General features: G+C 46.2%; 1 protein-coding gene across 1 annotated transcript in view; it reads left to right on the plus strand.

The window, feature by feature from the left end:
* Nucleotides 1-20,304, plus strand: part of lrp1bb (low density lipoprotein receptor-related protein 1Bb) — a gene marked incomplete at its 5' end in the record, with an annotated part of 93,036 nt that overhangs the window by 50,787 nt on the left and 21,945 nt on the right. The window contains 21 exons of the mRNA XM_019863907.1: nucleotides 650-778; nucleotides 1,504-1,626; nucleotides 2,746-2,886; nucleotides 3,110-3,297; nucleotides 5,002-5,185; nucleotides 5,275-5,360; nucleotides 6,887-7,009; nucleotides 9,800-9,981; nucleotides 10,107-10,306; nucleotides 10,817-11,005; nucleotides 11,107-11,255; nucleotides 11,510-11,603; nucleotides 11,827-11,943; nucleotides 12,205-12,324; nucleotides 13,388-13,507; nucleotides 14,753-14,869; nucleotides 16,908-17,014; nucleotides 18,346-18,478; nucleotides 19,312-19,418; nucleotides 19,504-19,636; nucleotides 20,037-20,159. Coding sequence (XP_019719466.1) covers nucleotides 650-778; nucleotides 1,504-1,626; nucleotides 2,746-2,886; nucleotides 3,110-3,297; nucleotides 5,002-5,185; nucleotides 5,275-5,360; nucleotides 6,887-7,009; nucleotides 9,800-9,981; nucleotides 10,107-10,306; nucleotides 10,817-11,005; nucleotides 11,107-11,255; nucleotides 11,510-11,603; nucleotides 11,827-11,943; nucleotides 12,205-12,324; nucleotides 13,388-13,507; nucleotides 14,753-14,869; nucleotides 16,908-17,014; nucleotides 18,346-18,478; nucleotides 19,312-19,418; nucleotides 19,504-19,636; nucleotides 20,037-20,159 — 2,865 coding nt within the window. The remainder of the gene's footprint in view (nucleotides 1-649; nucleotides 779-1,503; nucleotides 1,627-2,745; nucleotides 2,887-3,109; nucleotides 3,298-5,001; nucleotides 5,186-5,274; nucleotides 5,361-6,886; nucleotides 7,010-9,799; nucleotides 9,982-10,106; nucleotides 10,307-10,816; nucleotides 11,006-11,106; nucleotides 11,256-11,509; nucleotides 11,604-11,826; nucleotides 11,944-12,204; nucleotides 12,325-13,387; nucleotides 13,508-14,752; nucleotides 14,870-16,907; nucleotides 17,015-18,345; nucleotides 18,479-19,311; nucleotides 19,419-19,503; nucleotides 19,637-20,036; nucleotides 20,160-20,304) is intronic.

A 20,304-nucleotide genomic window follows, 5' to 3' on the forward strand; every position in this document is an offset into this window, starting at 1 on the left:
CGGGGTGATCAAGAATTGCCAACAGCTTTTCAATATGTCCACACTCTCTCCTTATTCTCACCTGTTTCCTCATTCTTCTTCCGTGACAATCACACCATGTTTTTGTGGTTCAGTTTTTTTTTTTTTTAAGTAAAATTATTCTACAAAGTAGCATGTAAGTTGAGCCTCAAAACTCAAATGTGACACGGTCACAGTTTTTCTACACTGTCATTTTTTTGGGGGGGGGCGGGGGGTTCCATTTAGCCATGTTGGGCTAGTTGGTGTGTGGTGGGCTTAAGACAAACCGCAGTCGTTGAATGATTGTTTTAGTTCCCTGAGAATGAAAGGGCCTCGATGAATCCGAATATTCCACGACAAGCAAAACCCACTTCAACGACACTTTTCCGGGTTACTTCGGTACTCAATTTGTTACCGTGAATATAATTTGTTCCAATATAGTTCAGAGTACCTAATTGTCAGTATGAAGCGGTTTTGACATCAAACATTACAAACCGTTGTACTTTGTTTTTGACTTGACTGGATTACATTCATGGTCTGAAATTTGTTTGGAATACAAATATTTACTGTGCTGTAATTTGACCTTGACTTCTGTCGTTGGAGCAATTCTTCCAGTTTAAAATTTGTTTTTTTTTTTTTTCTTTTTTTCCAGGCGCAGTGACATGCGCTCCAGGGCTGTTCAGCTGCCCGGGTTCATATGCTTGTGTTCCAAAACGCTGGCTCTGTGATGGCGAAAGAGACTGCCCCGACGGGAGTGATGAACTTTCTGCAGCTGGCTGTGGTAAACTCAAACTTGGAGTCCGAGAAGTTGACCTGGTCACCGCAGCCGTTTCTAGAACCCAGCTTTCGATTGCCCTTTTGGAGGCATTTGTCGACATGCCCACCAACACCTTGAGTATTATGCGTGATGCAGTTCTGAATTTATTTATTTTTTCTGGTGATTTGCTTGAAATGTCAACAAACCAAATTGTACTCTAATGCTAACCTAGCAATTTATCGCTACTTTACCTGCGTCGCTTGCGATCGATCAAAATGGAATCTTTGTGAGGATCTCTAACCATGCAATGTTGCGACATTCTTTGTATTTATTTATCTATCTTTCCCCGGATCTTTTTGTACTGGAAGCTATTATTGAGTGGAGAAAAAAAAAAAGATCGCTAACCCTCTTGAGGTGCACATTTTCTTCTTGAAGTTGAAATCCACTGAGATGCGGCAATAAAGGATGCCGCCCAGCAGCCTTTAAATATTGAGCACTTTGCCGTTTTTCGGCGGATTTACATCGTGAGCGATCCTCACTCAGCATTCCCACAAAAATCCCACACGAAAAGTGTCGCTAAGGCATGTGCACGTCGCCCGTGCCGCGCAGTCGGACGGGACATTAATGGGGCCTTTGAACCTGAACCGCTTTGTGATGAAAGGCCACGATTCGGTAACCATGACGACAAAGACCCCAGCAGATTCTGATTGTAATGTCACCCCGGGCCTGCTTGTGCTCGTGCATTTTAGCACCCAACAACACGTGCGACGACAGCTCCTTCCGCTGCCACAACAAAGCCTGCATCCCCCGGCGATTTGTCTGCGACCACGATGACGACTGCGGCGACGGCTCCGACGAATCCGTGGAATGCGGCAAGTCCACGTGTTTTGTGCCCTTTCGATCTTCATATTCATCCGCCGTTTTTGACGGCGACCTCATTTGCATGCGCTCGACGTGTTCTCTTCCATTACCATTTTTAATAGGAGAGCCTAATGACATCTTGAGGCTGCAAAAACGATGAGCAAAATTAAGCCCAGATGAGTGACGGCGCTTGGTGCCAGCAACGAACACCTGCTTGCAACAATCTTTATAAATCACGGCATTTACATTGAGATTTATTGCCGCTTAACTCTGCTTAAACGAAATGCGCAATCTGTCATCGAATATTTTCACATCTTATTGCGCGTCATTTAACTCAACGCCGCATTTCTTACTGCCGAAAGAAAAGGCACTTCAATATACACCGTTAAGTTGTTTGCGGATAGAAGCGTACTCGTACCAGTCATGCGGTTGCTGCTGAGGCGGGTGTACGGTCAGGTGGAGGCGGGGGCAAGTGGCTTCGTCGTATCGGCCGCACGCATGCAGCTAGTAGATCAAATGATACACAGTACAACGGTTCTCCACAGGAACTGAAGCCACAAATCCACTTTAGGAATTGGCAACTTGTCAAACGAGGAATGGAAAGCGAGCGCATCCGAGCTTCATCTGAGACCTTCGGCTTGGAATGCGTTTACCTTCCCAAAGCAGTATCACGCGCGGCACTTCTCGCTGTGCTGAGGACTGATTACGCAGTACTTATCTTTGAGTTGCGGATGGTTGTTTTGAAAGTATTATTTTTGTTGATTTTTTTTTTTTTTTGAACTCCACAGTACTTCCTTTGTTTCATCATGCACCATAAAGAAACACACCAAATCTTTTTAAAAACTAATACTCTATTCGATAAAAACGAAACGAACAAACTATAACTGAAGCTGACGACATTTGTAAAAAAGCAAACAAAAATAAAACAAAGTTCAAAAAGAACTAAAAATGAACCTTGATGAAGATAGCTGAAAAAAAAAAAACAACTTGTTTGTTTGTTGCCATCCCAGCGCCGTTCAACGATTAGCCAATTGCCCTGCGGCGGCTTTATTTAGCGAAATGGTGAAGGCTGTTAAACTGACTTGTCAGTGTGCAGCCTGCAGAAAACGTGTCCGTCCATCTTTCTCCAGTCTACCGCTCATGCGGCTCCGGAGAGTTCCGCTGCGGCGACGGTCGCTGTCTTCTCAGCGCGCAGTGGGAGTGCGACGGCTACGCCGACTGCCCCGACCGCTCGGATGAACTGCCCCTGAACCTCAAATGTCTGGCCGCGGGTAAGACCGCTCTTTGACTCTCAGCTGGAACCTTTTGAACAGAGTTACGGGCAGCACCCGCAAAGTGGTGAGGACAAGGCGAAGGGAACAAAAGCCGCTGCAGCCAGCAGGCGCGCGTCCACGACTGGAATGAAACGGTCAAGGTCCCACGTCGGGACAGAAACACACCGCCGACTTTTCCGAGGAATTTATCGCCTACGCTACCGTGTCTGACTCTTTTCAGGAAGTTTGTGCAACGGCTCCTTTTTCATGTGCTCCAACGGACGCTGCATTTCCGAGGGCAATCTCTGTGACGGGAGAGATGACTGCGGCGACCAGTCGGATGAGAGAAACTGCAACGTGAATGAGTGCTTGAATCGACGTGTTAGCCGGTGCACGCAGGACTGCCAGGATCTTCCTGTCGGGTACAAGGTAAGAGTCCGGTTGGCTCCGGGAAGCTCTCGCAATTGGCCGAGGTCACGGGGAGGTTGAGCCCTTCACAGATGACCTTTGGCAAAAAAAAAAAAAAGGCGGGGCGCATCTGACACAGGCCGTCGGTTAACGATTGATCATCAGTTGATGTCAATCAATGTCCTCTGCTGTGATTGTGTTCATCGTGGTGTGTTTTTTTTTTTTTTTTTTTTTAAATCATCAAAATTCAATTCATCCTCCAGCCCACAGGTGTCAAACTCAAGGCCCGGGGGCCAGATCCGGCCCGCCAGGTCATTTTATTTGGTCCGCAATAGCAATTCATGTGTGTGGACTTGCTAAAACCTGTACCAAAATGTGAAATTATCATGTATAATAAATAACGTTGGGATTTTGCAATCATTTTGTTGCACAGTTTACACTCACTTGAACAAGAATTGAACAAACAATTATAATTGACTTGACTGATTACAAAACTAGTCATCGATTAATTTGTTGTGTACAAGTAATAATTTTGTGGTTTCACTGACATAACGGCCCTCCGAGGGAAGACGTAACTCCAAATTGGCCCGCGATTAAAATGAGTTTGACACCCCTGCTCCATCCCATGCAGGGCTCCCCAATTTCTCCGTGAACTGATTTCTCAAAATGAATTCAGGACACTAGGGCTTGTGTATCCATTCCAGCTCTGCGATCATGAAATAGGTTATGCCCCCCTTAGGCGCAATAATCCAAATTGGGATGACTCAGCGCAATCTGGCCGGCCGCTTAGTAAGTTCTTCTTTCTTCCTTCCAGCAGCGCCGTGAAATCATTGGCCCCCCCATTGTTGCTTTTGTCTCGCCGTTGACTCGATTTGTGGAAATAGACCAAGAAAAACAAGCCGGCCTTGTTTATTTGACTCCAATGATAAATGGCTCCGCTGTTGTCGCATGCTATTGATGCTCTTAACGTTTCTGCGGTCGCAGAGTCAAAGAGTTGAATGATTCGCCGTCACAATTCACTTCTGTGATAGCATTTGTAGCTGTTCAGCTTTTCGTGTTTCCTGACTTCCAAGGTCTACTCGAGGTACTCCAGGTGGATCGCATACATGCAGGATGCACATGGTGGCTATTGAACTGATGCAAAATCCGTCTTGAGCCGGCCCAACATTGAGCAAATAAAAGTGGGAGGGGCATGCATGCATTGACTTTTCAAATAACCTTGAATCTTGCAAGGGTGGTTTCATGACATGCCAACACCCGTGAGCCCATTCCCGGTGTGTGATGTCAGGGGTGGAATCCGGGTCAAGGCCACATCCGACTGGAGCCTTGGCCATCGCTGCCGTCACACTGTGAATGTTTATGCCTTCATCCCTGGATTTGCCTCCTCCTCCTCCGCTTCTGGTTGCCCAAGATGCGGCTTGCTGTGGCCAAAAAGAAGCTGAAAGCGCAATAAACTTGCGCTTTCCTGCGGCGACAGGGTCAGAAACGGACAGGGTGCACATCAATGCAGACCTTTATCTCAAATGTTTGCGGTCTCAGCAGTAGACCAGAGACTGGCCAACCTAAAGGCTTTAATGCGTCTCCGCAGGAGCTGATGCAAGCCCTTTGAAGTCATTCTTAGTATGTTGGGACTCACAAGTGTAGCGTCTGTGTCACTGTCGTCGCACGATGTCGCGCTTGCATCGTGTGGCCCGCCCATTCGTCTCATTACACTTCTGCCCTCAGTGCAAATGCTGGCCCGGTTTCCACTTGAAGGATGACGGGAGGACATGCGTGGATGTTGACGAGTGCTCCGCCACCCTGCCCTGCAGCCAGCGCTGCATCAACACCTACGGCTCCTACAAGTGCTTGTGCGTGGACGGATACGAAGCCCTCGAGCGCAAGCCCAACGTTTGCAAGGCTGCGTCGGGTGAGCAGAGTTTGGGCTTTTCCTTTTCGTTCGACGATCCCGATTCGAGTGTCAGCGGAGCAGCAATTGTGCGCCTTCCCTCATTTCAGCCGAAGAGCCTTTTCTGATCATGGCCGACCACCACGAGATTCGCAAGCTGAGCGCGGACGGCTCCAATTATACCATCTTGAAACAGGTGAGGAAAATGATTTTATAAAAAAAAAAATTTTTGTACTGTGAACCTATTTGTGTGTGTATTTTTTTAGTTGAAAAATCGATGATGCAATAACCAAGTAGTAAATGGCGGCAAGGAATTCTTTTTGAAGTGACACATTTCAGGTGAGAGGCGAAGGGCCTAAAATTGACTAAAGAAGCAAATAGCGACCGAGTGTTGGAAGTGTTGCGCATGAGCTACTGACACGGCAGTCTGACTAAGATTCCAAATAGCGGGTGCTGAATTGGGGGTTCGCTCACTGTAACAAATTCTGTCGGCAGCTGGTGTAAAAGTGGTGGAGACCGTAATATTCAAAAGAGGCTTTTGCGCACTGTAGGTATGACAAAATTGAAAAATCACATCGCACTTGCTAGGTTCGTCTGTGTTCATGTAACCCTCTTACAACTTGTTTGTCAGCAGAGACTCCCCACGCTTCACTTTTTAGCCACAGGTAAATAAAAGGCCTCACAATTAGCATTTTGAAAATGTGTCACTGAAAATCAAAGGTGGTTTGTCTCCTATTTCAGTGTGTGAATAAAAAAATGGTGAAGCTTTTTGGAGCACTCTACTAAATGACAAGCTTGTTGTTAACTTTGCTGTCGGAAGGTTCTATACTTTCCACGGGGAGACTAAAAATGTGGTTCTGAGCATGCTGATAAAAGCCGCGTGCTGATTTAATCTCAACAGATGATATTTGGAGTAGCGCGACGTTCCCGAGGGGCACTTTGGCGCCTGTCTGCGAAGGTGTTGATGATCTGATGAAGATGTCTCATTTCACCTGCCGGATTATCTGACACCTTTTCAAGGGAGCCTCGGAGTGAGACCGAGCGGTGGGAGGGGGGAGGGGGGTGCCTTTTTCAGACTGTCTGAGTGACAATGAGGTCCTGCGAGCAGACTAGAGGCGTCAGACTCGCGCCGCCGCATCGATTGGACTCAACGTGCTATTCCAGCAGGCAACATTAAACGGGGCATCTTAAAATGCTTCAACGCAACGCATTGGGATTCGTTTTTTTCAACATGTGTAGCAGTTCCCAGATAGCATCATCATAATAATAACAATGATTCATCTGTGACGTGCTTCTGTCAAGGCTAAAAGTATATTTATACAGTTTATATGTAATTTGAAGTTTTCCTGTTTTGAAGGGGCGGTCCTATACCACACAAAAAAAAAGCCACTCTCATCCACCCCGCCCGCACGCGTCCCGCTGCGGCCCATGCTGGGTACAGCTTTTGTTACCGTGACAACCAGCTCGAGCAGCTACTTATTCTCATGCAGCCCAAACTGTGAAGAGCAAAAACGAGCCCCCATGAATCAAAAGTCTGTGTTTTCACACGTGGATGCAGTACTTCATCACCAAGCTGCTTGTTTTGAAGACAGGTTTTCAAATCCTTTCCATCCAAGTTACTGTATCCTGAATTTCTACCAATTCAATTGCGTGCGACTTCGGTCCCAAAAAGGAAAACGCAACAACATGACATGATTAGATACTTTTTGGTGTGATTGCCAGGGCCTGAACAACATCATACACATCGACTTTGACTACAAGAAAGAATTCATCTATTGGGTGGACTCATCCCGGCCCAGTGGGAGGAAGATCAACAGGATGCGACTCAATGGCAGCGATCTGAAGGTAACGTTGAATCGGGTTTCCATTTTAGTTTCTCACGATCAAATTCAGCTGTGTAAGAGAAAAACTTCTCAGGGAGATCTTGGCGCAAAAGGACAATTTGTTTTTTATTTTTTTAACTTCAACAATAAATGTCTAAAGTCCCACCATCAGATCCGAATAAATGCAGCAATCTAACAAGCAGTAAACACATCAAATTGATTTATCCAAGAAAGTGGCTCGACATCACCCACTGCACTCTGCATCTCATTCGCATCGGGCCTGTATGGAGAGGGTACGACACTCACTCAGCTCATTTGCTCCTTTATGTTTGAACCATGATTGCGCACGAGGACAGAGTGTCTGAAAGGAAGATTCTCAAATAAGTTAATTAAAAAAGAGCCAATTCTACCACTAAGCGTGACATGAGTACTCCAGCCTGATAGGCCTTGTCACAATAGAATTTATCTGAACGCTGAATGAAATTGATGACTTTTCTTTGCAAGCCTCTCAACAGGTTCCTCATCAGTCTCAATTCTTCCCCGTACAACGCTCTCCTTTGGGTTCAACCTGCCAATGGTTTTCTTTCAACCATTTGGCAGAAACGCAGTTCAGCTTTTGCTGAATGATTTTAAAGTGTATGCGAGAAGGCGTCAAAATCCCTTCACACGCCCGACTGACTCGCTCTCATTCACTCAAATGGACCCGATGACGTGTGCGCCGCTCGCAAAAAAAAAAAATAATAATAATAATGTAACTACACGCTTCAGTATTTCATCCACAGGTCCGTGTGAAATTGTAAATGTGGTTAAGTACTGTTGTAAAACACAATCTATATGAACTGTACATACTGTATTGCTATGCTTTGGCGGCGGGCGTCTGTCTCAGCTGCTTTAACCGTGAAATTGAGTTTTCACCTGTGTAAAAGCTTCTCCGCATTCGATAGGCATCGCCGCATGCAAAAAACACTTTAAAAATGTGAGCGACGCCACATATGATGAAAGAAATCGGCATGAGCGTCGTTAGAGGTGGCGTCCAAGTTGGCTACGTTTTTAAATCAGAGTGACGTGCTTTGGCCCAACTGAAAGTATTTGCTGTCAGGATTGAACAGCTTCAACGTTTACAATTGTCGACCCCGATCGAGGAACATCTGGGAGACCAAATCTTTGTGACACAGGATCATCGGCCGTTTGCTCACTTTCAAAATGCTCAAATTCGGTCCCAATTATTAGTCTGCGTTTCCACCACTTCACCAGGTAAAATCCTTTGCAAATTTTTTTATTTTATTTTTTAATGAATGTCATCTTCATGCTGCCTGAGGTATTTATGAAGATACTTAACAATGAAGGACATGTTCGTGTTTTGATTTTGTGGTTGAAATTGGCTTGTTGGTTGACAGCCTAATGGGTTGCCAAGGCGCTATATTTCCTTGGTAATGACGAGAGAGAAAGCCTCAAAGCGCATCATGTTGTTTAATGGCAGACACAGCGCTGTGTTCACGACATCTGCAATATCTGCCAGCTGGCGAGATTTATTGGGAGATTGATGGCACTCCCACAAACTTAGTCCCTTTTTTTTTTCCATCATTGTATATCTTCCGTCACTTCTGAGCTAATCACTCACAAAGCGGTTGCCAAACCCTGCGTCTCGTGCCGGGGGGCACATCTGCTTCAAGAATAAGATGTGCGCTTACACAGATGGGATGGCGGCCGATGGAAGGTGGCCGCTTTGCCTTACAATTCCCGACTGGCTCAAGATCATAATTTGTGTTTGGTAGTTGCGACACGGCACGCGTCCTTTAGCTCGTGCATTCCGGAGACATTTCCAGCACGCTGGGTGGAGTCTCTCAAATTTTCATGTCAAGTTGCACGGGTATAGGACTTTTGTAAGACCACCTTCACACGCCACTGAAAGTATCCCTTTTTTTTTTTTCCTCAGCTGAATAAAATCTGAATAAAATCAGAATACGGACGAGTTGAATATTTATATCCTTCCTATCATCGGTCTATTTTTTTTTTCTGCCTTGAAATGATTTGCGCATCGCACCTGTGGTTTCTAATTTAAGACACTGTATGTGCCGTACGCAATTCTTCCTGGTTCAAATAACATATGTTAGCTCTCTGTGAGATCTGTAAGTGGCTGCGTGAGCCCTAAAAGAAGCGTGATTGCCTTGATGTGTATTTTATAACAACATTTAGTCGCCCGTAGTGGTTACAGTCTGGCATTTATCACCCGACTCCCGAGCTCGCTTTTCATTTATTTTATCTTGTAGCGATTTTTTTTTTTTTTGCTCAGTTTCCATCACACTTTGCCCGCTGACCACCAGCATGCGCGGAATCTTCTTCTTCTTCTCCTTTCGGCACGTCCCCGACCACCAGCATGCGCGGAATACGAAGGAGAAATAAGCAAAATGGGAGAATAAAAGCACAGGGGGAAAAGACAAATGTTGCAAACAACAGCAGGTCACAGAGGCATCAGAAACACTGAAGCCCGCCAGAGACGAAATTGCTGCCCTGAGAAGTATTGATCACGCCCGATGATATCGACGCTGCTCCCCAACTCGTTTTGAATCAAAATGTTTCATTCTGCCCGGCGTCCACCGCCAACAAACAAATAACATTCGGGCATTCGTAAATATTTTGAAAGACGCCTTGTGTTTTTATTTTGTTTTTTGTTTTTTTTTTTGAACGCACCACAATTAGACTCTACTGCAACAAATGTGAAGTGCCGCGAGCCACTACTTTGTGTGTTTTGTTTCTTTTTCCTTCAAGCGTGTCCCGGTGAGACGCAGTCAGCCTGTTCTTGTGTTCTCAGATTGTCCACAAAACAGCCGTTCCCAGCGCCTTGGCGGTCGACTGGATCGGAAAGAATCTTTATTGGTGTGATGCCGAAAAGAAAACGCTGGAGGTGTCCAAGGCCAACGGTCTCTACCCGACTGTGCTGATGGGCTCGGGCCTCAAGAACCCCAGCGATCTGGCGCTGGACCCTCAGACAGGGTAGGCGGATTGAAGGACGCCGATTGGCTGCGTCTCGGCTCCTTGATTTTTTTCTCTCCCGGCTTGAAAATGTCACGTCATCGAGAAGCGGATCGGGCACTGAACTCTCGTGTTCTACTGACTAGGTATGTGTTCTGGGTAGACTGTTGTGAACCGCCACACATCGGACGCATGGGCATGGATGGCCACGGGCAAAGGGTAATCATCGACAAGGAGATCTATAGTCCCACCGCTCTGGCCATTGATTATACCACCAAGAGGCTCTATTGGGCAGATGACAACCATATCCTATTCGCCAATATGGAAGGCTCCCAGAGGCACAAAGGTGAGTTGTGGTGATACGATTGTTTTTGTCTTTTTGTTTTTCATCCAGCAACCGTGAAAAATACTCGGTCACTCTCACGGAAGGGTTCGTCGTTCGGCTTCCACGCTGCCGTTTGTGTGAGAAATCGAGTTTTTGCCTAGGTTCGTCTGTTTTCATGTAACTCTCCTACAACTGGTTTGTCAGCAGAGACTCCCCACGCTTCACTTTTTTAGCCACAGGTAAATAAAAGGTCTCACTTTTAGGATTGGACAAAATTAGCATGTTGAAAATGTGTCACTGAAAATCAAAGGTGGTTTGTCTCCTATTTAGCTATGTGAAAAAAAATGGTGAAGCTTTTTGGAGAGGTCGTTTTTGCCTGTGCAAGCCTTGAGTCAATCAGGCCGGCCGTATTGATGCTAATAGCAGTTTCCGCTAAATAAACACAGACCACACGTTTTGGCGTGAGGAGAATGTTTACCTCGGCGAGTCGTAATCATTGATGTTGAGCAAGCCCGTCTGCGCCTTCCCCAGTGTCGTCTGATCACATCCAAGGGGTAATGGCGCTGACCTTGTTTGAGGACTTCATCTACTGGACGGACGGCAAATCCAAATCACTCCGGCGAGTTCACAAGACGACGGGCGCTCAAGGCCTGGAGCTCCTCAACTCCTGGCAGGCCATCAAATCCATCAAGGTCTACCACTCCCTGCGCCAGCCCGAAGGTACAAAGTCCATCTGGCGCTTGGGTTCACGGTCTCCTTGAGATGCTTTCGCGCAGAGTCTCGTAATTGCATGTGTTTGCGCACGTGTCGCCTCTTCGCAGTGCCCAAGCACCAGTGTCAGATTGCAAACGGAGGTTGCAGCCACCTGTGTCTGCTGTCCCCCGGCGGGGGACACAAATGTGCCTGTCCCAGTAATTTCTACCTCGCTGCTGACAACAAGACCTGTCTGTCCAACTGCACCTCCAGTCAGGTCAGCAACGTGTCTTTGCCGTTTCAGCTGCACGATGTGACTTTTCCATCCTCGGCTTCCCCCAAAGGCAAACATGCACGCCTTTGCTTGATTTATTTTTTGCTCTTCTTCATTCCTGCTCTGTTGGCCCCACGGAGTGCTCATGTATTGATTTGTGGCTTTGCTTTGAAGACCGCTGGAACCAAAATGGCGCGTTCATGTCGACTCCGCTCACGTTCTTCCGTTTCCACCTGTGCTCCGCTTTGTACGAACAGTTTCGCTGCGGTACGGATGAGTGCATCCCTTTCTGGTGGAAATGTGACACGGTGGACGACTGCGGGGACGGATCGGATGAACCCGCTGATTGCCGTGAGTACATTTTGTTTCAAAACTCATTTGTTCATAACAGTCACGAAGCCGTAAATAGAAAACATTGAGATGAAGAACAGGATGTGTGGCGTGACTGAGCACGTCGCCCCCAACAGTTATTTTCTTGCACATTTGTGAGTTGACATCTTTTCGAAGGCCATCGCACAGCATACGCTGCCTCTAAATGCTGACATTATAAAAATTTCTATTTCTATGACCGTAGCGGAATTCAAATGCCAGCCAGGACGTTTTCAGTGCGGCACCGGTCTCTGCGCCCTTCCCCCTTTCATCTGCGACGGCGAGAATGACTGCGGCGACAACTCGGATGAAGCCAACTGCGGTGAGTGAGCCAACCGCTGATCACATCAAAGACGAGAAATTTCTTCATTTCATTTCAGTCGCTACAAGCTTTCGCCCACAATACCCTTCAGTGCCACGCGTCAAGGTAACACTTTGGTGCTCATGACAAATGAGACAATGAACCCCCCCCCCCTCCCCAATGGGAAGAACAGAATCGAAACAAGACTGAGTTTCCGTGCTACCTTGCCTTGTCTCTAAAGCTCCCTCGACATGCAAAGACGTTTGCATTCTTTTTTTCCAGAGACGTACATTTGCCTGTCAGGCCAGTTCAAGTGCCTCAGGAAACAGAAATGCATTCCTCTCAATCTGCGCTGCAACGGTCAAGACGACTGCGGCGATGGAGAAGACGAGACGGACTGCCGTAAGTTTCACCGGAGTGAAACGCGTTTCCACGTGCACATTTCACGCAGCTTGTTTCAAGGGAAACACTGCACTGATGCATGAACTTTTCATGAACGGTGAACTTTATCCATGTTCTCACCACCGCACTGCTTTCGCACGCCACCTCGCCACGTGGGATGGCCAAATTGTATACTCAAGCAATGTGCGGACTCGGATCTGATCAGAAGTCACTCAGGCCATCTGGTGGTGATGTACCACACTGAAATCATTCCCGAAGCCTTGATACATACTGAACAGCTGCTTTATTCAAAAATTGTTTTCATTAAAAATACAGAATTTTACGTTTTAGCAATAAATGATAGGGTTCTTGCAAACCTCGTTTTACGTAACAACCGTCCAGACTCTGCTACCTCCCTAAAAAAGAAACTGAGACAGTGAATAGTTTTAACAGGATAAAACAAATGCTTGCCGAAATTGCAGGTCTGTGTTATTCAATGTCTTTTTTTTTTTCCAGAATAATCCAAATGGATTTAAAGCATTTGGAGAAGCACTCTTTCAATACTTTAGCACCCAATTGTCTCCGCGTCCGAGTATCACTCTGCATTGCCGTCTTTCCTATTGCGCCATTTGTCTTGCGTGTGATTGCGAGAGGGGTGACAGCGAGGGGGAATGACAATGGAAAGGCGTTCAGAAGGAAAATGAATAGATGGGGAAAAAATTGCTCTAATTAGGGTGAAAATAGTTACTCCCGAAGACTGGATGTGATTTTTGAATGCAATTAAACCTGCGGCGGCAAATATTAAAATGCTGTCGGAGACATGGCGAGTTAAGGACAACCTCCATCCGTTTTTGGAAATTACTCAGATGTGTTCAATTACGACAATGACTTCTACCAGTCCCATTCCGGTCTCTCTCTCTCTCTCTCTCTCTCTCTCTCTCGCTCTCTCTCTCTCTCTCTCGCTCTCTCTCTCTCTCTCTCGCTCTCTCTCTCTCTCTCTCGCTCTCTCTCTCTCTCTCTCGCTCTCTCTCTCTCTCTCTCTTTCTCTTTCTTTCTTTCTTTCTTTCTTTCTTTCTGTGTGCAGCTGAGAGCACATGCTCGTCTGACCAGTTCCAGTGCAAGGCCTCCATGCACTGCATCTCCAAGCTCTGGGTCTGCGATGAGGACCCCGACTGCGCCGACGGGTCAGACGAGGCTAATTGCGGTGAGTTGCGCAAAATCCACTTAACCATAAATCACAACATCCCACTTCCCTCGGTCAGAGCTGGGTGGTAACGTGATTTAAACGGAATCAATTTTACACTCGGCTTCCCCCTCACTCAGAGCCGCTACTCGTCTGATTGGAGCGAGACGGTTTTCCAGACGTATCAGTCTTGAGCTACAGATTGCACGGATGCCAATGAACTGCGCGGAAACAACTCAAAGCCTAAAGACAAAGTTTTCCAGCTGACCTTGAATTTAGTTCAGTGGGGTCGTGTGGGAATACATTTTTTTTTTTTTTTTTTTTTTGTGACCTTGTTGTGCCTTTACGCAGGGGTCAAAAGTCGCCAAACCGTTCTTTGGCAGAAGTTATTTTGGAGAAGTCGTTTAGATTTGATTTATCGAGTGCTACGGGAAAGCAAGTGAAGCCCACTTAAGCAAGCTCAAGGCAAAAAGAGAGAAAAAAATGGCTTTTAAAGAAGAAACTTCCAATTAGGGAGGCATCAGCGGGTTCATGGTGTCACGCCTTTGCAATTACAGCTCTGAAATGTATTTTTTGGCATGGTTTGGCGAAAGGTCTTCTTCAAAGCGGTTTATTTTTCAACAAGTGATCAAATATTTAGTGCATCCACGTGATCTAGTTATTGTTACTTTCAAGTGGAGGTCAAGTGGATGTGACTTTCAAACCGCTCTGACAAACCCAAATGATCCAAAAGATTAGCCGACGAAAAGATCACGTCTTACTGCTCACCGCGTGCTGGCCACCTCCGGTATCCAATAAAACGGACAAAAGCCAAGCGTTCATCCTCTCTGAGAAATGGAAGTGAAAACCCGCAATTGTCGAACGGGTTGTTATTGATTTCCGGGGTGTTCTCACTTTTGTTGCTGTCGCTTGGCCGCCAACTTTGAATGACTCAACATTTGTTTTGCTGCAAACCCCCTTCCTGAATATCTTTTTGAAGAAAGTTGTTTTTATTTTGCCGGGGGGAGCGGGGGGCGGGGGTGGTCTTGGTGTCATAAATCGTGCTGTGGGTGATTGCTAGTGCGCGCAGGTATTTCATCTAATGGTGTGTTTGCCGCCGGTGAACATACTGTGTTTTGAACTGGGTGTCAAACTTGCTCAGGCGAAACCCCGCAGGATACCATGATTACAAGCCCAAAATATGATTGCATGCGCCGCATTAATATTCATGCTCTTTGAAGCCACTTTTTTTTTTTTTTTGGTCTTTGTTTGCACCTGACGAAAAAGATGAAAAGACCTGCGGACCTCATGAGTTCCGCTGTGAGAATAACAACTGCATCCCGGACCACTGGAGGTGTGACAGCCAGAATGACTGCGGAGACAATTCAGACGAGCAGAACTGCAGTGAGTAACCCGACTCCTCCACTTGCTGTCACGTCATTTTGTGAGGAAAGTCTCACACACACACACACACACACACACACACACACACACACACACACACACACACACACACACACACAGGCAGGAGGAGACCACATGTTTTCTGAAGCCCCTCAAACGCACACTCTGGCAACGTTTTTGTCTATGCCTGTCTTTGGCCTGTGATCACAGGTGGGCGGGTAATTGTAACCTGGCACAGTGGTCCCCGATCTTTTACAGCAGGGGTCCACAACTACGGGTCCGCGGACCGTTGTCAGGCCTCTGCCAATCTGTGACCGGCCCGTAGAAAGAGAGAGACCTGTGAGCTGTGAGCAAATTTACTGGCATAGTGGAAACGGATGCGGCGCTAGCCAATCCGAGTCCCCCTTCTAACATTGCTTCGCAAGTTGAACTGAAGACAATTTGCCAATAACTGAAAGCGGAAGCAGTCAACAGAATGTAACGGTAACAAATTGACCAAACGTGAAGCTAATGGGCAGCCATGACTTCCGAAGAAGGAGCTAGTTTGACAAGAGAAGTTCCTCCCATAGCGATGCGGGGGAAGAAGCTGTTGCGCACGGTGTGTCATCAAAAACAAGACTGCACAAGAAACCTGCTGAATCGTTTGAACAAAGTAGCACCCAAACGATCGAGTGGGACGCCTGAAAATGCGAGCAGAGTTTGCTCAGCCTGCCCACGTAAGTCGCTTCTAACTAGTCGGCAGCCGCCGGATGAAAGCGGCCATTAGTCGTGTCATCTTTTGATCGGTCACAATTTGCAACCAGTGCCGCATGTTGGATCATAACTTCAAAATGATTACGTTTACATTGTGAGGTGTATTTGTATTTGTCAGTACTGGTGCTTTAAACTGGCAATTTAAAAGCAATGGCAAAAAATATGGTTGCCGGTCCGCGAACAGCATGTACTTGTCTCAACTGGTCCATGACACAAAAAAAAAAGGATGGCGACCACCGTTTTGCGGTATGCGCTAACGATCGGTTTGGCAGTCTCTGTACATGTCACAGCTTCACATGGTTTTTGAATTGCCGGCATTACATACAGCATCTGTGCGGACAAATAAGGTAACTCGAGAGTACATCTGCATTTTTAAAAACATGACGTTTATTTTTTAAATAAAACGAAACCCAACAGCGCAACAAATATAGAACAACCGGTAAACGACTACAAATGTACCCTCCGGGAATAATGAATAGATCTTAGCTACGATCCTACGTCCGGCGTTAGCGTCATTGCTACTTGCAAATGTGTCGAATGAAAAGGTGACACTTGTAATTGCCGTTTCGGTCTGCTAACTGCAAGGCTAGTTCGCGGCTAAAATGCTAACGTTTACGCGGGCGGGCTGAGCAAGCGGGCTAGAGGATTGCGGTTGAAATTTGCTTTTGTATTTATTGCTCATAGTACATTTGCACTTACACCGCTGGGCTGTTTGATTGTAAATAATTAAACAGGCTGGCCAGGAAACGGTTAGCCAAGCAAGCTAAAATAGGGCCTTTTAATTCATTGTAAGTTGTGAATCCAGTAGAGACGCACATATGCATCCACAGTAGGCGCGCACGCTGGTCCAGGATAATTGCGGCGGCGTGCGGGGGTGGGGCAGAAAGTGGATCTGATGCAGCTGTTTAGCCGCGTCACTAATATCGTCCTTGGGGACCCCCCTAAATGGCAGCAACACGATTTGGGCTTCAGAGAGTTTTGCCCCCGTCGATTGCAGAAGCAGAATGGAATGCATTTACATGGTGATCAGCTTTGCCAGCAGCCGCCGCCGTTATCCCGCATCGTCCATACAAAATGAGTCTAATTATCTCCAATTGCGTTGTTGTTGTTGTTGTTTTCAAGGCATTAGCTCGCGCTTGCGAGCACAAACATTTGGCTAATAAAGATATCTGCTCATGTGTTTGCTGTAAATCGAATGAACATGATTGCGTCGCTTGTTTTGGTTGTGTTATTTTTTTTTTTCTGTGTGTGTAAGTACGTTTTGTTTTCTTCACTTCCTTGACAGCGCCAGTCACCTGCAACCACAAAGACTTTGCCTGCACCAACGGGGACTGCATCTCCTCCCGCTTCCGCTGTGACGGGGATTACGACTGTTTGGATAATTCGGATGAGGCAAGTTTTTGTTGATGCGCCACTGATGATCTTGAAACACGCTGGTTTATACATTAGCATAGTTACTTGTGCTGTCACACGATTAAAATATTTAATCGCAATCAAATGTATAATTTCATAGTTAACTCAGAATTATCCGTAATTAATCACTGATTTTTATCTGTTCTAAATTTCCTTTGATTTCTTTTTCTCCTATTTTTCCCATTTTAATGTTCTCATCAACATGGAATCGTGGATCAGTTTTCTTTGCGCAAAATGCAAATATTGACTGAAACAACAGTTTTGACTTTCAATTTTACATTAACATTTTTCACTTGAGGCAGTTATTCAAACTTGGAGCACATTTTGTTATTTTAGAACAACGTAACATCCGTGACGTGGTGCCGCATTAATGTCGCGATAAAAAAAAAATTGATTAATCGAGTTAAAATTGTCTTCAATTAATGCCGATAATAACGCGTTAAACTGACAGCACTAATAGTTACCCCCACAAAAAAATAAATAATAATAATAATTAAAGTTGATTTGTGGATTTTATGAGCTTGCGTATTCATTCGGTTACACCGGTCAGAATCTCAATTTGATTTCTGGTCATTGGAGGAAGACGCGGTCATGAGCAGACTCTAAAATGTTGAAATAGGACGAAAGTATCTTCTGCAGTGATTTGAATGCATCAAATGCAGTATGTAAATTCGATGTTATGTTGAGGAATAAACGTCAGGGGGGACGAGTAGTGCTTTCAAGGTTCATCTCTGCGCGGGTCATCAATAGTCATGATGCGCTGCAAAATTCAGGGGCAAACACTTGCTGTAATTATTCATTTTTCTTAGTGAATCGAGTTCGGATCTTCGCCTTTATCCCAACATTTGCACTGTGTATAACACGTGTCATTTCTCCCAGTGCGTCCCATGCAAACTCGTTTTTCAGGGATGTTCCTCCCCGGCGGATGCTTTGAGGGTGACGGCGGTCAAACGGGCGTTTTAGGATCCCTTTTAGGATCCTCCAGCTGGGCCGAAAAGACACATATGCTAAAAAGGCTGCCAAAGAGCTCCAAAGGTTCTTTTTCCAAGTGGCTGCGCATCACAAACCACGAGTGCCTCTTCACCCACTCGCTATTTTCAAGCCTGGACCACGAGAAGTGTTTTTGCTCTTGTCGTGAAACAGATTGCGCTGCCACTTCCGTTGCCGCGTGGGCCTTTGGAAAAAAATGCGCTTGCGATTGTCATATGTAGACACGCCGCGGGTTTGTGTCGTGTCGCTAACAAGGGTTAGCGATGTTGTTGCGCCTTACGTTTGCCCCTTCACATTTCTGTTCATGCTTTGGCTCACAGAAAGGCTGCGAGGCGCACTGCGCCGACGACCAATTCCGCTGTCACAACAACCTCTGCATCTCCAAAAAGTGGCTGTGTGACGGCCAAGAAGACTGTAAGATGGGAGAGGATGAGAGGAACTGCCAGGGAACAGGTACGGCATGGGGGTTTTCATCCACTTAACACGGGTTGCCGCGCCGAATATTTTCTCGGCTTTCTTTTTCTGGGGAAAAGCAATCCGCCATCGGGGTGGAAAATGTTTTCTGTTCTTTTTTTCTTTTTTTTTTTTCGTCATTGGACTTTGGGGCAAATTTCTTGTCGCAAGTTAATGAAGTAAAGCATTAGAACTAGAACTAATTACACTGGTCAGTCATCAGTTTTTTTTTGTGCCCATTTGAAAAATATCTTAAAAATGTCCCACGGTATAAAAACTTTGAACAAATAGAAATTTGCAATACAGTCCAGATTTTACCATGCGTTGTAATTCAGAGTTGTCTGAACCTAACCCGGAATTCGCGAGTATTAATAAGCATCTTACAATATTACATCAGTTAGCTTTTTGTATTATTATTCTGATTTATTCAGAATGTCCAAAGATTTCGATCCTTTCACACTAAAAAATAAATAAATAAAATCACGCTAAAATGTCACGTGTCCATGTTAGCAAGTTGAATGTCGCCTATCATCACGACGAAGAACGTATTGTAATCTCTGACACCCAAATCACTTACCAGGCCTTTCAAAGCCATATACACTCAAAGTCACAGATATCGCAGTAGAATGTGAAGATTGCCACCCCAAATGGATAAAACTAATCCACGCGCCTCACATGCACTTTGTGTTAAATAATGCGATATCAGGTTGTTTTCTTTCGGCTTACTCCAACCAGATGGGGCTGTTGGTCGCGCGAGATACCATTTTGCTTCCGTTTTTGAGCCCCCATTGCGATTACCGAAATGTGTTCCTGTGACGTTTCCTCCTTCGCAGTGGCCCCCTCGTGTTCGGTGAACGAGTACGTGTGCGACAGCGGCGGGTGCGTGTCAGCCGGCCTGCGTTGCGACGGCCACGACAACTGCCTGGATGGCTCAGATGAGGTCGGTGCAAGCTTTTACGTCGACGGCCACGTGCCTTTGGATCGGCGTCGCCACGAGCGCATGTAAACGCGCCGTTTCGTGACAGATTGGCTGCGTGAAGGAGTGCCAGGAAGACGAGTTTCTGTGCCTAAATCGAGCACACTGCATCCCTCGACGCTGGCGTTGTGATGGCGTGATGGACTGCATGGATCGTAGTGACGAGGAAAACTGCAGCCAGGGTAAGTGTGGCGCTACCGGGAGTCTCTCGTACACCAGATGGACAACAAAAATGGATGTCATTGAAAATATCGAGATATATTTTTAACCACAAATAGTCTAGCTGAAGCTCGATGCAAGGGCCGCGTTGAAATGTTATGACTTGAACTGACCTCTGACCTCACCAACCCCATTCACCTTTAGGACCACATCGTCTTAGTTGGAGTTATAAGAGCAGAACTATTCCAAAGTGCAAGTGCTTCCCACCTACATGCCAGGGATTAAAAAAAAAATGTAAATCAGATGGAGGAGGAGAGGAATGAATCGGAGTAACACCTTTTGTTCGCTTGAATAGACTTTTCACTGCGAGCTAATGTTGAAAATGTGTGGGGGGGAGTGTTTCATTTCTTTGTGTGACCGTAGGTGCTTTCTTTTGCCGGGCTGATGAATTCATGTGCAATAACACCTTGTGCAAACTTCACACGTGGGTGTGTGACGGCAAAGACGACTGCGGCGACAACTCTGACGAAGACGCAGACATGTGCGGTGGGTGGCGCTCCGTCGCGCTTTTGCTGTCAAGTCAATGTGGCCGCCTTCTTTTCAAGATATTTATGAGCCACTGCCCCCACCCCTCGCCCGCCCGCACCCCCCCCCCCTGCCCAGCGCCGCAGATATTTCAATGTGCGCTGTG

The sequence above is a fragment of the Hippocampus comes genome, unplaced genomic scaffold (assembly GCF_001891065.2).
Source record: "Hippocampus comes isolate QL1 unplaced genomic scaffold, H_comes_QL1_v1.1 scaffold313, whole genome shotgun sequence".
Classification (NCBI taxonomy): domain Eukaryota; kingdom Metazoa; phylum Chordata; class Actinopteri; order Syngnathiformes; family Syngnathidae; genus Hippocampus; species Hippocampus comes.